This window comes from Leuresthes tenuis, unplaced genomic scaffold (assembly GCF_036924035.1).
Source record: "Leuresthes tenuis unplaced genomic scaffold, fLeuTen1.0.hap1 SCAF_4, whole genome shotgun sequence".
NCBI lineage: Eukaryota > Metazoa > Chordata > Actinopteri > Atheriniformes > Atherinopsidae > Leuresthes > Leuresthes tenuis.
The window spans coordinates 15,552,907-15,568,892 of record NW_027325358.1 but is presented as its reverse complement, the minus strand read 5'-3'; the positions used below and the strand labels follow the sequence as shown (position 1 = coordinate 15,568,892).

General features: G+C 44.0%; 2 protein-coding genes across 3 annotated transcripts; one reads left to right on the top strand and one right to left on the bottom strand.

The window, feature by feature from the left end:
- The first annotated feature begins 87 nt into the window (after nt 1–87).
- Nucleotides 88–6,892, top strand: LOC140305788 (4-trimethylaminobutyraldehyde dehydrogenase-like). 2 transcript variants are annotated; one of them, XM_072384773.1, is made up of 12 exons: nt 88–166; nt 354–512; nt 860–1,005; nt 3,640–3,769; nt 3,871–4,005; nt 4,295–4,491; nt 4,902–5,042; nt 5,149–5,337; nt 5,541–5,628; nt 5,717–5,858; nt 6,121–6,233; nt 6,335–6,892. In XM_072384773.1, the coding sequence occupies exons 2-12, from the start codon at nt 371–373 to the stop codon at nt 6,427–6,429; spliced, it is 1,518 nt and encodes a 505-aa protein (XP_072240874.1). In that variant the 5' UTR covers nt 88–166; nt 354–370; the 3' UTR covers nt 6,430–6,892. The 2 variants fall into 2 exon arrangements, with proteins under 2 accessions (XP_072240874.1, XP_072240875.1); XM_072384774.1 differs by having other exon boundaries at nt 114–160; nt 336–512.
- A 1,566-nt stretch (nt 6,893–8,458) lies between these two features.
- On the bottom strand, nt 8,459–14,692 carry LOC140305782 (uncharacterized). Its single transcript, XM_072384766.1, has 2 exons — nt 14,490–14,692; nt 8,459–12,902 (listed from the first exon to the last, which is right to left on the bottom strand). The coding sequence occupies exon 2, from the start codon at nt 12,765–12,767 to the stop codon at nt 9,702–9,704; it is 3,066 nt and encodes a 1,021-aa protein (XP_072240867.1). The 5' UTR covers nt 12,768–12,902; nt 14,490–14,692; the 3' UTR covers nt 8,459–9,701.
- Between the last annotated feature and the right edge of the window lie 1,294 nt (nt 14,693–15,986).

The window sequence follows — 15,986 nt, the reverse complement described above, 5'->3', positions numbered from 1 at the left end:
TCTATAATGTCTTAACTGAAATGGAAAAGAGAAGCAGCCAAACACTTTGACGTCTTTCAGAATGAAGGAGGTGTGTCTAAACTGCTCAGAGGGGTGTGGAATATCCTGCACATGAGATTTGGAATATTTTACTTCTAGTCTGTCTGTTGGGACTCAAACGGTGGAGGTGAGAATGCTTTTCTCTTTCATTAGCGTCTTATCTAAAATCAATTGCACGTGCTGCCTTTCCTCGAGTTACCTTGGCTACCTTGGAATTTCTGAGCGATCTGCGGCAGCTGTTCGATTACGTCGCATAATGTGATATAACGCAGTAGATTTCAGAAACTTTCCTCAAGAACTCCGTTGTCCCGCAGGTACTGTCTGTCTGAAAATGGCCCAGTCTGTGCTCGACATGATGCCCGGAGCCTCAACGGGGACCGTGGTGGTCACAGACCCTCTGAACTTCTGGGCTGGGAAACGAGTCAAACCCAGGCAGGAGAAAAACGCCGAGCCCGTGTTTGAACCTGCAACTGGTGACTATAACGTTTTTCTTTCACAATTATTCGAACGTGATAAAAGTATATGGAGAAAAAAAAAGTCGTCTGGTTGAAAATGTAGAAGAACGGTCTTAACGGTTTTTCTGCATTATCAGCACTTCTATGCATTGGGGTTGGCAAGCTGATAAGTTAACAGAATCTTCCCTTTCTCTGGAGCAGAGTATGATTTCTGAGCAGAGTCCCTAACTTTGGGGGTTTGAACTGAATGTGTGCAATAAACAAAGGTTAAACACAAATCTAAAACATTCCTCTTGCTGCATAAGCTACAAATTCATCATTTAATTGATCTAAACTCTGCCACTTGTTATGTGTTGTTTGTGCAGGTCGTGTGTTGTGTCAGTTGGTGCCCTGTGGAGCTGAGGAAGTGGATGAAGCCATAGAGAGTGCCCACTCAGCCTACCTGAAATGGAGCAAAATGGCAGGAATGGAGAGGGCTCGGGTGATGCTGGAGGCCGCCCGCATTATCAGGGTGAGATGGCCAGGCCCTTGTGTCCTAACAGTCTGCAGCACGGGAAGCCGTCCAGTTTGGTGTCATTATTGTGCAACATGAATTCAAGCCGGCAGTTGCAACAATGAAATGAGGCCCTAGTTACTCATTAAAAGGGAAAACTTCCCCCTCCCATTACTGGGTTTTAGAACGCCATATGTTCTAATGTTTATGATCTGTTGAACTCATCAGGTGTTTTAAATGTTTTGGATACCATTGCTCTTGTCAAGGTTAGAATGGTTAAAAGTAGGGAAAAAGGCGCCATGGAGAAAAGAAGAGTCGGTCAGGTTTGTTATGTGTGGCACAAATACTCTGCAAGTATGTGGCAGCAAGTATGTGTGTTCAACCAGACCGTAGAACGAGGTAGAGTCATTTTTCTGAAATCATCAAAAACTGCAGTAACGACTCTCGTGTCCTGTTTGCTACAGTAAACAGATTAACAAACCCTCCAGTTTCACTGCCTTTAGAATTAATTCCCGCCACCGTATTTTCATTTGTGCGAATTAGGGGATTTTAATTCAAACTATGGCGTTTCTATCATGCGCATCTAAACAGGCTGATGGAAACGCACCTTGTGATGAGTTTGGAGTATTCTTTAATGACAAAGTTCAAGGCATTAAAATGCAATAATGTCCACAACACAAATAACTACTCTGCAGCCAGCGAGACACCTAGAGCTGACACATTTCACACCTGTCACCAACAAAACAGTCTAAGAGATCATCTGCAGTCTGAGTTCATCGACATGCTGCCTTGATGAGTTGCCCACTAGATTTCTAAAGTCTGTGCTGAGCAGTTTGTTACCACAACTCGCTCATCTAGTTAACATCTCACTCCAGACTGGAACATTTCCAAAGGCTATAAAAACTGCTGTTATTAAGCCTCTTCTAAAGAAGGGCAGTTTTGATGCAACAGTACTGAACAACTACCGGCCATATCAAACCTGCCATTCTTAGGCAAAGTCCTAGAAAAAGTTGTGTACCAACAGCTTACTGATTTTCTCCTGTCTAACAATGCTTTTGATACTTTCCAATCAGGCTTTAGGCCCCACCACTGCACTGAGACAGCTCTGATCAAGGTATCAAACGATATCCGCCTGAACACAGACGCAGGCAAAGTCTCAGTCTTAGTTCTGCTGGACCTGAATGCTGCCTTTGACACAGTTGACCATGCAATCTTATTACAGAGATTAGAAGACTGGGTGGGAATCTGTAGTAGTGCTTTAAACTGGTTCAAGTCCTATCTAGAGCACAGGAAGTATTTTTTGAACTATGAAGTAATTTGAACTATGTCTCAGACCAATTGGCTATGACCTGTGGGATTCCCCAGGGGTTAATCCTGGGACCCCTACTGTTCAATCTGTACATGCTTCCATTAGGGCAGCTAATACGCAGCTATAATGTATCCCACCACAACTATGCAGATGACACTCAGATCTACATGTCACTGACGGCAGGAGAACACGGGCCTGTAGATACAGTCACTGCGGTTACATGCGGGCCATCGGATCGGATTAATGGCTAAATTACAATAAGATTGAGTTATTCAGTTCATGTAGACACCTTAATCTGACAAGAAATCGAATCGTATCGGGTTACTTGCGATTGAATTAAGGGATAACTCAATCCAAATGCCCACTGAACGTGCATGTAGACGACAGTGGATCGGATCGAGCGTTCTGCGCATGCTCGAGATTTTTTCCCCACGATTGTCACGCGGAAGTCGAAGTACACGATATTACTGTTGTTGTTGCCGCCGTCAGAAAGAAAGAAACAACACGATGGAGAATGTGCCGTTGTGCATCGTGTTTGTGCCATAACCATGCTCACGAATGTAGAGGGACGTAGCTTCATCTTGCTCTTCGTTTGCCATCTTTCTCAAATGACTTAGTTTTGTTGTTGTTGGTTGCAAAGATGTCAACCGGAAGTGGCTCTATTAGCGATAGTTTAAATGGGTACAGAACCAGGAAATATGACCATATTAGTCCAGTGCTTCGGTCTCTGCACTGGCTTCCTGTCGCTCAGAGAATAGACTTTAAAACAGTTCTGCTTGTGTACAAGTCTCTTCATGGTCTAGCGCCAAAGTACATCTCTGACACATTAGAGCCATATGAACCAACTCGGACTGTGAGAACCTCAGGGAGGGGTCTCCTGCTGCGTTTCAGTTTTATGCTCCTAAAATCTGGAACAGTATTCCAGAAGTTGTGAGACAGGCCTCAACTCTGACAATGTTTGAATCCAGGCTGAAAACAGCTCTATTTAGCTCTGCATATGACAACTGAAAGTATTTAATCTGCACTCTTCGCTTTTAATTTGATTAATTAATGATTATATTTTATGTTTTATGGAATGATTTTATTTGCCTTCTTGTGATTTTATGTAGCTGTAAAGCACTTTGAGTTTCCTCGTATACGAACTGTGCTCTACAAATAAACTTGCCTCGCCTTACCGCTGGCCTGCATTTGAACACAATCAACTTTTTTTATCGCCCTTTTCATGTCACATGGAGAAGTTGCGCTTTTCTCCAAATACACACGCAAGTATTTACACAAAATTACTGCAAAGTATTATTTAAAAGAAGCCCATTGCTTTTTTCTTTTGCTTCCATTAATAACAGGAAAGAAGGGAGAAAATTGCAAAGCTAGAAGTGATCAACAACGGCAAGTCCATCACTGAAGCTCTTGGGGATATTGATTGCGCCTGGCAGTGTATTGAGTACTATGCAGGCCTGGCTGGGACACTCGCCGGTGGGTCCACCATCACTTTCTAGGAAAGGCGTGATTCACAAAAGTGAAGAACCTTACATTGGTGCTGTTTGAACATTGGGTTATGTTATCATTAACTGCAGGTCAACACATCCAGCTACCAGGTGGAGCGTTTGCTTACACCAGGAGGGAGCCTCTAGGTGTATGCGTGGGAATTGGTGCATTTAACTACCCCTTCCAGATTGCATCGTGCAAGTCGGCTCCTGCACTGGCATGTGGTCAGTGTGTAGCAGTCTGTATTCCATCACCTAGTTAAACAGTCAGTGTAACAGATCTCACACCATCACTGCTGTCTGAACTAAATGGTTAAAGATAAAGTGAATAAGATGGTAACAATAACAGTAACAAGTCTTTATTTTTGTAAATGAAATAAAAAAAATGTCAGTCAAATCTTCAGTTGTCTTACAGTGCACTTTGACATACTTTTTTGTCATCCTATATATATGTCCTTTGTACATAGATATCAGTGCTGATTGTCACTTGCAGTACTAAACTTTGGTTTGTTAGGTAATGCCATGGTCTTCAAGCCTTCTCCTATGACTCCCTTGACGGCCGTCATCCTGGCAGAGATCTACAAAGAGGCAGGGGTACCTGATGGGCTCTTCTGTGTGGTCCAAGGCGGAACAGAGACTGGCACCTTGCTCTGCCATCACTCGAAAGTTGCTAAACTCTCTTTCACCGGCAGTGTTCCCACAGGCAAAAAGGTACAGAGACCAGTCCAGTGCCACAGTGGTTTTTGAAAGTACCCCTTCTTTCAGTTGAGTTTTGATGGACAGAGGCCATATGTCCGCCAGCTAAAGCTTGGTCAAAATTGGATTGTGCAAAAGGTCAAAGATCCCAAGCGCAGCAGCTAATCTAAAACAGAATGGCTGAAACACCAAATGATCAAGGTGTTGCAATGGTCCAAAGTCCAGACTTTAACCTGATTGAAATGCTGTCACGGGATCGTTAGACAACAGTGCAGAGACCAATCCTGACAAACATCACATTTTTATCATATTCAGATGTTTAAAACCTTGGAATTAAAAATACATGACTTCAGAATGAAACAAGAAAAAAAACCCAGCTTTTTCATCCTAACTAAGACCACCACCCGCACTGTTTTTGCTCTCAGGTCATGGAAATGTCTGCAAAAGGGGTGAAACAGGTGACTCTGGAACTTGGAGGGAAATCTCCCCTCATTATCTTCAAAGACTGTGATCTGGAGAATGCAGTCAAGGGAGCACTCATGGCAAACTTCCTCACACAGGGGCAGGTGAGACTGAAGGCTCCTATCGTTCATCGTTTGTCTCACTCGCTTAACCTGACCCAAAATGACCCGGCAGCTTTTACAGAGTCAAATGTCCCTCTGAAATGTGTAGGTTTGCTGCAACGGGACCAGAGTATTTGTGCAAAAAGAGATCCTGCCACAGTTCTTTGAGAAAGTGGTCAAGAAGACCCAGGCCATCTCTGTGGGCGACCCACTGCTCGACAGCACCCGAATGGGAGCGTTGATCAGCAAGTCCCAGCTGGAGAAAGTGCTGGGCTTTGTCAGTCAGGCCAAGAAAGAGGTGTGTTGATGGGCCTTGGGTTGTTAATTAGAATTTTTCTCCTGCAGGAGAGTTTTGCAGTCATTGAAGGGGAACTAATGTGATACAAAAACATCTCCAATACTTACATTTTACCACAAAACAATGATATAAACTTAAAATATTTTTGGTCTTTAGTTTAGCTTTTATGATATTCAACTAATGTTTAATGTTTGTTTAATCAGGGAGCCAGAGTGCTTTGTGGAGGAGAGCCATTCGTTCCCAATGACCCCAAGCTGAAGGGGGGGTATTTTATGTCACCCTGCATTCTTGGTATGTGTGGAACACTCTTTTGTCTGTACGCCATCTGCAGGGTTTGTGTCCCAGTATTTCTCAAACCTAATGCTCATGGTTTCCACAGACAACTGCAGAGACCACATGACCTGTGTGAAGGAGGAGATTTTTGGACCCGTCATGTCTGTCCTACCTTTTGACACAGAGGAAGAAGTGATCCAGAGGGCCAACAACACCACCTTTGGATTGGCTTCTGGCGTCTTCACCAGGTCAGCAGAGCAAACGGGACTCTCTGGATTGTCGTTACTCAGCAGTGTGGCGCAATCTGTGATAAACACCCCGACGCTTCGCTCCTAAAGATAATGACTTTATTGCATTACCCTGGTGGCATTTTCCAATTGTCAACTGGATTTTTTTGCACAATCATAGCTTTCACTGTGTAATGAGTTTCTCTCTTAGGCAGAATTTTTTTCTTTTTGTCTGTTTTTATCATTTTACAATCTGAAATCTGTTCCTATCCTCCGCCTACAGGGATATTTCTCGGGCACATCGTGTGGCTGAGAACTTGGAGGCTGGCACCTGCTACATCAATAACTACAACATCTCGCCTGTAGAAGTGCCGTTCGGAGGATACAAGATGTCAGGTAGGATGCTGTAAAGTTTGTGTGTGTGTGTCGTTTGTTACGATTGACCTAATGCACGTTTCCAGAATGATAGTGTGATCCTGTTCTTTTGGGTTTTACAGGCTTCGGCAGAGAGAACGGCCAGGTGACAATTGAATACTACTCCCAGCTGAAGACTGTGCTTGTAGAAATGGGCAACGTAGACGATTACTTCTAAGCTCAACAAGTTCCCACTTGTATGCAAGAAGAGTGATTGAAACTATACACATCTCCCTTTACTTGTGTGCTGTGCATAGGTTGTGGATTTTAGAGCATTCTGCCTTTTGCACGTTCTGTAATAACCTTTAACAAACCTTTAGGGTAAGAACTGAAGAAATAAATCAGGATGACTGGCTCCCTACACAATCCTGTATGTTCTCGACCTAAATTGTGCTGCTACTCAATCATTACGTGATAAAAATCATTACTTGAATTAAAGTAAATGTAGACACATTGATGCCAAACTAAGGTTAGACTGAAGGAGAACCCACAGCTTCAGAAGTTCTGTTTGTAGAGCTGGTGGAGTCGGCACAGGGAGAAAAAATCTGACAAACTGTTTTTTTTATACTGCATGCTTAATTGAAATCATGTTGGACAACAATTTCCTTACAATCACAATAAAATAATTTGTTGGCAAAGTCTCTTTTCATTGTTGCATCTGAATAAGAGCAATGAACAGGAAAAAAATACTATAAGTGTGGTTCTTTCTCATACAAGGTAATAAAAAGTATCTCATTGAAACCTGCTTAGACATGGAGAAATATGAAGGACAAAGCAGTTTTAACTTGGTTTGAGTGAAGGAATTCATTTTATTGTAAAATATGTATTTGTTCATAACTGGTTTAAAAGAAGCTTATTTTAGTATGAGGAAATTAGGCTGTACAGCAGGTTTCACAACAGGTTGGCAGAGGCTAGAAATAGGCATTATGGCAGGGTGTACGATTTCTCGATTAGCATTTATAACGGCGATGGAGATAATTATTAGAGCTTCCAACTGGGTTGCAGGTGGAGAGAGACGTCAGGCTGGCATGCGCCTTGCACCAATTAAGGCTTACATGGATGATATGATGCTGGTGACTACAACAGTGCCATGTATGAAGAGAATACAGAGAATCTAAAGTGGGCTGGTATGAAAATCAAACCTACTAAGTATCTCAATGAGTAGAGGGAAATTAAGTGATAGAAAGTTTGTAATAGATGAAGTCAGTAAAGAGTTTAGGTAGGTGGTACCAGGCAGATATGAATGATGGAGAGCAGGCAGGGCAGTTTTGGAAAGATGCTGCCGAGGGACTGGATAGAATAGATAAATCAGGGCTTCCAGGAAAGTTGAAGCTGTGGTGTCTGCAGTTTGGATTCTTTCCTAGGTTGATGTGGCCACTGTCTGTGATTGAGATTCCATTATCTGTTGTTAATGCAAATAAGTATACAAATATTTATTATGCATTATTAGACTTCGATACCTATACATAAATTCAAAATAACATTTATTCATAATATGATATATATGAATTTCATATATATTATTTGTTTATTTGTTATTACAAATCACGAAGATCACAGAAACACTGCACTGCAGTTCCCATCTGTATATTGTGTTAATGCGCAAATTGTATCTACCTACTTATCATCTGCTCACAAATGTCACCACTTAACCTCCTGCTTGATAACTTGCATGCAAAAACACTTCTAGAAATACAGAAAGCCCCTTTTTCATGCCGTTATGTTTTGTACACACAAACTTTTTTTACAGGAGATGAGAAAACTAGTTAAATTTTTCTTTTTGACTTGACTTTCAGTTTCTTGGTTAAACCTAGCAGTTTCAACTTCTGCTAGATTTAACCAACTCTCTCTTAACTTTTCCCTATTTTATAATTTGAAATTCTTTTCTGCCTACAGATTTCTGCTTCAGATCCTCCCCATGCTGCATATCTTCAACTGTTGGGTTAGTCTGAATAAAGACAAGAAAATATTTACTATGTAATCTTATATTACCTTTTGCGGTGAACAGTGTAGGAGTCTGATGGTTGCTCATTAGCACCCTCAGGTGGACAGACGTATGTTTTCACCCATAATCTACACACTGAAATGCTCATCGGCCATCTTGAAGTCCTCACAGATAAATGACAATCATAGCTTTTATTGTCTCACTTTTTACAGTTTTTTAAAGGTTTAATTATCCTTCCTTTGAATAAAAAAATAAAATCACTTGGTTGTACAATTTCTTCATCTGCAAAACATCTCGTTACACAGCAGAACCAGAGGGTGAAAATATCAATGCGTGCACTGTTGGCGTCACCGTTAGTGAGCAAGTTTTTATTTTCATGGCACTTTTCTTAACACAAATACAAAATACTTGTAAACAAAGAGACCCCAACAAAGATATATATATATATATAAAGTTAAGGAAAATGAAATAAAGGTATGCAAACACATAGTATGGACAGTAAGGAGAGCAAAAAAAATGTTTAAACGTGATCACTGAAATTTTTAAGTGTCGTTCTCGTCCCTTTAGGCGATCGTGGATCAGTTGTATCCAGCTTGCAGGAGCACATTTAGGCTGAAGGTCTGTGTTAAAAGCCAAATATGTACACGATGGTCAGTGGAGCGACAGTTTGTGGGAGAAGCTGTGTGACGTATGTGCTCTCTGAGAGGGAAGCACCGGGCACAAGATGACTCACAGTCCATACCACCACCAGGAACTTTTGTATCGTCGTGGATTTTTTTTGGAGTGACGGTCTGCACGCACTTTAAGGCCACACCTCTTCTAACAGACTAATACAAGGATTACAACAAAATCATACTTGGCTGAGAATTCCCGCAGAAAGTCACAGAGTAACCACAGAAACTGCTGTATGATCAAATAAAGCACCGAAATGCATCTGCATTTGTTCTCCTCTTTAGTCATTCTTTGTTCGCACAGTTTGGATTTTAATCACTTGCAATCACTTCTTCTGTGGCTGCTTCTGTTTGGAGATTCAACGTAAAATGTGACGAAGCAAAGACTTTGTGCTGAAAAGCAAAACTTCTCCATCAACCGTAAGTACACATTTTATGAGACAGGCATTGCTTGGCAAGTGGTTGATGATTGGAACAAAACTCAGTATAGCTTTGACTTTCAATAAAATAAAAAAATTCTAATAACTTGGGAGTTCATCGCAGCTTTAATATAAGGGAAAAGCGGTGCAATGCCGCATCAGCGGTTTCAGCTGGCTGCTCCTCATCAGCTGAAGTCTCTTACTTTATACAAAGAAAACTTAACAGTTCTCCATCTTCATGGTTCATTTGTGAACCATCATGTGAAAATAACGTTTTCCAAATAAGTTCCCACGTGGGACTGGGAACACATCTGGGAATCTGAATAGATTCTCGACGCTTCCCGCTCCTGCGATCATGCAAAAAAACCACTGGGTGTGAGTCAGAAGAGACGACTCAAGCCTCATTGTGGTTGCACTACTCTACTAACGGGTGGTATTTACTGATGTGTCTGTTTCTGTCCCCGGTCTGTGTAAACGTCTGTCCACAGTGGGGGCAGGAGTACGGCCTCTCCCCCGTGTGCGTCCTCATGTGAACGTTCAGCTTGTCTTTGCTAATAAAGCGTTTATTGCAGCAAGTGCAAGCGTACGGCTTGTCTCCCGTGTGGTAACGCTGGTGCATCTTCAGCTCCGTCATGCGACCGTAAGTCCTGCCGCATTCGGGACACTCGTAGCTGGGCCGCTCGTCCGAGTGCTGTCTGGCGTGCAGACGCAGCCCGCTGGAGGACCTGAAGCTCTTACTGCACTGCGAGCACTGGAAGGGTTTCTCCCCGGTGTGGATGTGGACGTGCAGCTTGAGGCTGGCGGCCGAGGGGAAGCCGTTGCCGCACACAGAGCAGAGGTGAGGCCTCTCCCCGGTGTGGATGGTCAGGTGGCGGTCCAGCTTGTTCTTGTTCAGGAAGGTTCTGCCGCAGACGGGGCAGGTCTGCGGCTGCTCTCCCTCGTGCGAGCTCATGTGTTCGGTCAGCTCCACCAGCGTGGAGAAGGCGGAATCGCAGCGCGTGCACGAGTAGGGCCGCTCCTTCTTGAACTTCCTGTGTCTGAGGCAGTGCTGCTCTAGCTTTTCCTTCTCCTGAAAGGTTTCAATACAGCAGCTACACTGGTACGGCCTTTCTTCAGTGTGAGTCCGCAGGTGATATTTTAAAGCCGTCAACTGTAGAAAGACACTGTCGCAGTGCGGGCATCTGGATTCTCGCCTGTCATGGACCATTACGTGCCTCTTATAGTGCGAGAGCTTAAGGAAGCGTTTGCGGCACAGTGAGCAGTAATACTGTTCGTTTTGGTGACCTTGCTCGTGCTTCTTCAGTGCATATTCCACCTTAAACTTCTTCCCACAGGTGCTGCAGGCATAAGACTTCTGGTGTACCATCAAGTGGGTTTCCAGTTCTTCTGCACTGCTGAAGGTTTCATTACATTTTGGACAAGTCCCACTGTTTTCCTTCACATGCACCTCCAGGTGCTTGTTGAGGTCTTCGGGGAAGACAAAGTTCTTCTGGCAGTCAGGACACGTGTAACACTCCGCCTTTGCTCCTTTCCGATGGGTCATTATGTGCCTTTTCAAATGATACATTCGACCGAATACTTTGCCGCAATCGCTGCAGCTGAGGCTTCGAGTGCTGGCCTCGACCTTCCTGTGTAATCTGAGATGTCTCGCCAGCGCGGCCTTCTCTTTGAACTGTTTATCACACGCGAGGCACGTCAGGCCCGCTATGGCATGAGTCTTTTTGTGTGCCTTCAGATCGAGCCAGGTGTTAAAACTCTTCCCGCATTTAGAGCAGATATACTGTCCGAGGCCATGCTGGTTCCTCACGTGTCGCGTCATGTGGTAGGATTGGCTGAACACCATAGCACAGACCGGGCAGGTGAAGGGTTTCTCCTTCGTGTGCGTCCTCATGTGCCTGGCCAGTTTATTTGGCCCTCTGAAGCGCCGGCCAACGCAGATGGGGCAAACGTGGCCTTTAGTTCTACTCTTGGAGGGGAGTGTTTCCTTCCTGCTGCCTCCGTCTTTCTGCGATGTAGCGTCGGAGTTGTTTTTTTCCATCAAGATACGGTCGGATGCTTTATCGTTACAGTCGGCATCACTGTGGGACTCGGCACGAGCGTCGGTTGTTTTTTCAGTTTTCACTTCAATCCTGCCCCCTGTCTGAGCGCTCTGGCACTCCGTTTGAACGGACTGGTCTTCGCGGTGCGACTTGACATGTTCGGAAAACTCATCGCTGTTGACGAATTGCTCATTGCATCCTGGGCAGGACAGAAGCTGCGACTTGTGCGTCTTTTTGTGTCTTTGCAACTCCGCGAAGCCTCCCAGGCTCTCCCCACAGGTGGGGCAGACGTAAGGGCCCGCGCCGTGCTGGTTCTTCATGTGTCGGGTCATGTGGTACGACTGGCTGAACGTCATATCGCAGACTGGGCAGCTAAACGGCTTCTCCTTTGTGTGTGACCTCATGTGTCTGGCGAGCTTGTGTGCATCTCTGAAGCGCCTGTTCACGCAGATCTCGCAGTAGGTGGCTTTTTGTTTAGTCGAAGAAAGGAGAAAGTCTTCATCGTCTTCATCATCAACACCGTCACTGACGCTGTTGCTGCCTTCCTCCTCCATCCTCACCGACGACGACGACGCTCCGTTATCAGCGTCACCTGCTTTCTTCCTCGGCAGACGGGTCTCACCAGCAGCCCGAGATTTAGCTTCATCGTCGTCGCCATAATACAGCTTATCGTTAGTGTAGTAGTACTCATCTTTGCGTTGAGATGATTTAGTTTGGGTTTTAGCCTCGCTTGGCTTCGTTTTAGTCCTCTGCTCCCCTCGACGAGGCCTTCCCCTTTTGGCTTTTCTTTGAACAGGGGGCTCTAGATCATCTCCAATGTCCACACTGACCTCATGAATATCAAAGTGAGATTCACTTGAAACAGCCTCGACCTCTTTACCAACAGCCAATGCTGTGGCCAGGGTCAGAGAATCCCTCCTCTGCAGCAGCCTCGCTCTGAGCTGGGGGCAGTTTGTTTTCTCGATCAGCTGATCCAGGATAAGCGAGTCCTTCGAGCTTTCACAGTCGCAAGGCCTCAGCAGTTGTTCCAGTGCTGAGACAAACTGATCTACAGTCTCTCCGGGCATTTGAGCTCTTTGGTGGAACTTAAGGCGATGCACCTGAGAGGCGGGATCAGAGCTGAAGTGAACCGTCAGCACTGAAACGGCAGCTGCGTACGTGGTGTCACTCTGGATCAGAGCCGTGAAGATGCGCTCCCCCTCCGGACCGAGGCAGTTCTGTAGGAGCAGCAACTTACTGGAGTCTGCCAGCTCTTTTTCACCAAGCGCTTGTATGTAGTTTTCAAAAGCTTTGAGCCATTTTGGCCAAAGCATGGTTGGCTCACCGGGAACTGGTAAGAACGGAGGAGGTGGGGACAGGATTATGAGCAGCGGCTCTGGGAGCGACTCTGATGAGTCTACTTTCATATCCTCCTCATCTAGATCTACAGTCACTTCACACATTCTCCGTCTATGATGTGTGTTCTGCTCACAGGAGCAAATCTGAGCTCTTCTCCTGGTCTCTTGACTGTGACGTGAGCCTCTGTGGTCCGTCTCCAGACTCCTGATGTTTCATGCTACTCAGGACAATCTCGAAAACTGCAAAACAGAAAAAAACAGAGTCTGAATCTGCATCTTATTTTCATTTTCAATTGCCTTGCACCTAATGTAAAACCACAGGTACATTTTGGTGAAGCCAGTTCAGTCTTAAAACACATTCCTGTAATAAATCCTTCATTTATCAAAGTGCTTTTTTTTGTTGCTGTAATTCTTGACACGCACCGTGTGCTAAAATAACTTCATTTATAACACCGCCTCATTCAAGCAGGCAAATTGATCATCCCTCAGATCTTCTTTTGACCCCTCGCGTACTAATTCATTACATGGAAATCTGTGAGAAACAGTAAAAGAGAAACCAGTTCATTTGGAAAAATAAGTCAATTGCACTGCCGTTTGATAGAAAAATAATTCACGCATAGAAGCTACGGTACATTTTTATGATAACTAAACTGGCTGAGCCTGAAGGGCCCTATTAGGGAAACTGAGCCTTATTTTTTGTCTGTGGCTGTTTCTGGTCTCTTCTCTGCCAGCTGTGAGAGAAACACCACGAACTGCGCTGTGAAGTGGCCTTTAAAGTGGAACAACCACAATCAGACTGAGTTACGCTAAATGGGGTCTTTCAATATTACCGTCACCAATCTTTTTTAGTGTGTAATTGTTGTGAGGTCAATTTCACATCCTCTACTCTACAGCACTGAAGTCCTACAAAGCAAGAGACCGACGTAAAGCAGCTTCTACTGAGAGGTGGAAAAAGCTAGTAAACGGTGCAGTCGGCAGCTTTGAGGTGAATTTCAACAGCGGGAACCTATTCAACTTTTATGCAGAACCTCCAGGGTGTTCAGCAATAACAGGAAATGTAACATTCAGGCTGTAAATTAATGTAAATTAATTAACGTGCCTCCCTCACCGTGGACTTCTGTGATACAAGTGTTTTGACAAATGCGATTAACGTGACACTACAGTTTCTCAGCGTTTATGGAATTATGAATAAACTCAGAGTCCTTTTCTTTAGCTGACGCAGTGCTCCTCCACATGTACTGTACAGAAATGTATACATTTGCAGCACATCCCTAATCAGAGAGACGATGGTCTCTGAACTTTTAATCGTACCCTGGGACACATCAAGTAGGGACAAAATAGTGTCGCATATGCTACCATATATCATATCCTAATCATCCAAAAACTTTCCAAGGCCAATGTTGACATTCGCACACATATCTTTTTAAAGCGATGCTGAGGTGAAGTTTATTCAGGAACTGATGGCAGGTTGCAGGTGTAGTGAGCATTTCCTGATTTAACTTTGTGGACAAATTTAAAATAAACTGTAAGAACAACAGGAACTTAATTTGGTCTTGTTCTGTGGATATAATGCGTGTTTCAGATAGATTAGTACCAGGTTGGGTTATAAAAGTGTGGCCCCCCTCAGGTGAAGTGGCTGCGCTGCGCCCCTGTTGTCGCTACTGGGAACAAACTGGTTGCTGCTCAGCGCTTTGTCCCGGTGGTTTCCGTTAGTCTGAGAATGACTCCGGCTTCAAACCGACGCATTATTAACTGCAGCTACGACCGAAAGAAGGGGTGTTAAATGAGGATGCAACAATGATTGAGGAGGAGGAGACAAAAACTCACCAAACCAAACTGGGTCACAAGTCACGACGTGTGCAGATAGACCAATCGACAGCCTTAGGCGGTCAGCGCCTGAACAGCCGGCTCTCTGCAGCTTTAATCAGTCATGGCTGAGGCTGCGACGTGATGCTGAAACGCTTCACTGAAAAGCACAACATTAAGTGAAAGATGTATCCCGTCATGCTAACAATACTTCTTCCGGACACCGCAGCAGCTCCCGCAATTTGTTTCATTGCCCCACAGCGACACCTGCTGGCAGGGAGCCGCACGACTGCGGCCATAAAACCAAATCAGTGAGAACTCATTCCCACCACTGCATCCCATCATCACGTTACGTGTGCAGCAGCGAAGATGTAAATATCAAAATGATGAGGCAAACGATTACAGCAGTGACCTTAATTAGTTAAAAGAAATCAGATGAATTTATAGTTTCAGATAGATTTATAGTTTTATTTTACCCTTTGAGTCCCAAGATTAGGGTGCTTTCACACAGTAAAAAGAAAAAAGAAAGAAAGAAAGATCTTTTCTCTTGGACTTTTATGTAACGTTAGTGTTAAAGCCCACACTGCGTGTCCTCTTTTAACTTTCAGCTGCGTGAGGGCCTCAGATATTGGTTTGCTCCTCACTTTCAGGTCTGATTCTTGTGTGTGTGTTTCTGCACTCTGAAATGTACAAACCTTGGAAAAACTATGGAGAAACAAGACACTTGGAGGACGTTCATTCAGCTTTTTTGTGCTAGAAAAACAGAACATAACAAGAATGGAGTGGCGTTGCCCTCAGTGTCTTTCTTTGCATCATGCTTTGCATGGCTTCTGCTGGTAACTCTGGCAATTTTTTTTACATCTGTTATGATGCATAACCACGACAGTGGGAAAGTTGGAGCAGCTAAGTGAGCTTTCCAAGTCCCAAATAATGCCTGGAATAAGATCCCTAAATTAAGATGAGTTAAAGAGGAAACCATTTCTTCCCTTGATCGTCGTGGGAGATGTGACACCACTGGCAGATAAAATGAATGAGCTTTGAACCCTGATTTCCCTGAGACATGGCTGAAGGTGCGGACTTCTCTCTACTCGGCTTTGGGACTGTGTGGGAGGGCAGAGACTGCAGGCGGAGTAATGGTGACCTATTGGCTGTCAGCTTCTGTCCATGTACAAAAGAACCCCAACCTATTGATAGTGACCCCTGAAGATTTCTTCTACAACTTCCTCTCTGATATAACTTTCTACATGTTTTTCAGCTGATTTCTTATTGGTTTTCTTAATTATATTATTATTAACGATAGTGTATCTTTCATAATATTTTTACAGCAGAAATACAATTTCCCTTCGGGGATTAATAAAGTATTATTGAACTGAATTGTCTAACACAGATTTCAGCTGAAACACTTTTACTTAATATAGCTGAACATGCGGCTTTGTTGAACATAACTAAGAAAAAGTGTCATTTTCTGCTTTTTTCTTTTTACCAGATGAGATAAAGGAATAATTTATGGAATCACTT

What these genes read in the sequence shown, in the direction of transcription:
- LOC140305788 (XM_072384773.1), top strand. Translation starts at nt 371, where the DNA reads ATGGCCCAGTCTGTGCTCGACATGATGCCCGGAGCCTCAACGGGGACC. An exon ending in CCTGGCTGGGACACTCGCCG is followed by an intron (nt 3,770 to 3,870) that starts GTGGGTCCACCA and finishes CATTAACTGCAG; the next exon opens with GTCAACACATCCAGCTACCA. An exon ending in TCAGTCAGGCCAAGAAAGAG is followed by an intron (nt 5,338 to 5,540) that starts GTGTGTTGATGG and finishes TTGTTTAATCAG; the next exon opens with GGAGCCAGAGTGCTTTGTGG.
- LOC140305782 (XM_072384766.1), bottom strand. Translation starts at nt 12,767, where the DNA reads ATGTGTGAAGTGACTGTAGATCTAGATGAGGAGGATATGAAAGTAGAC.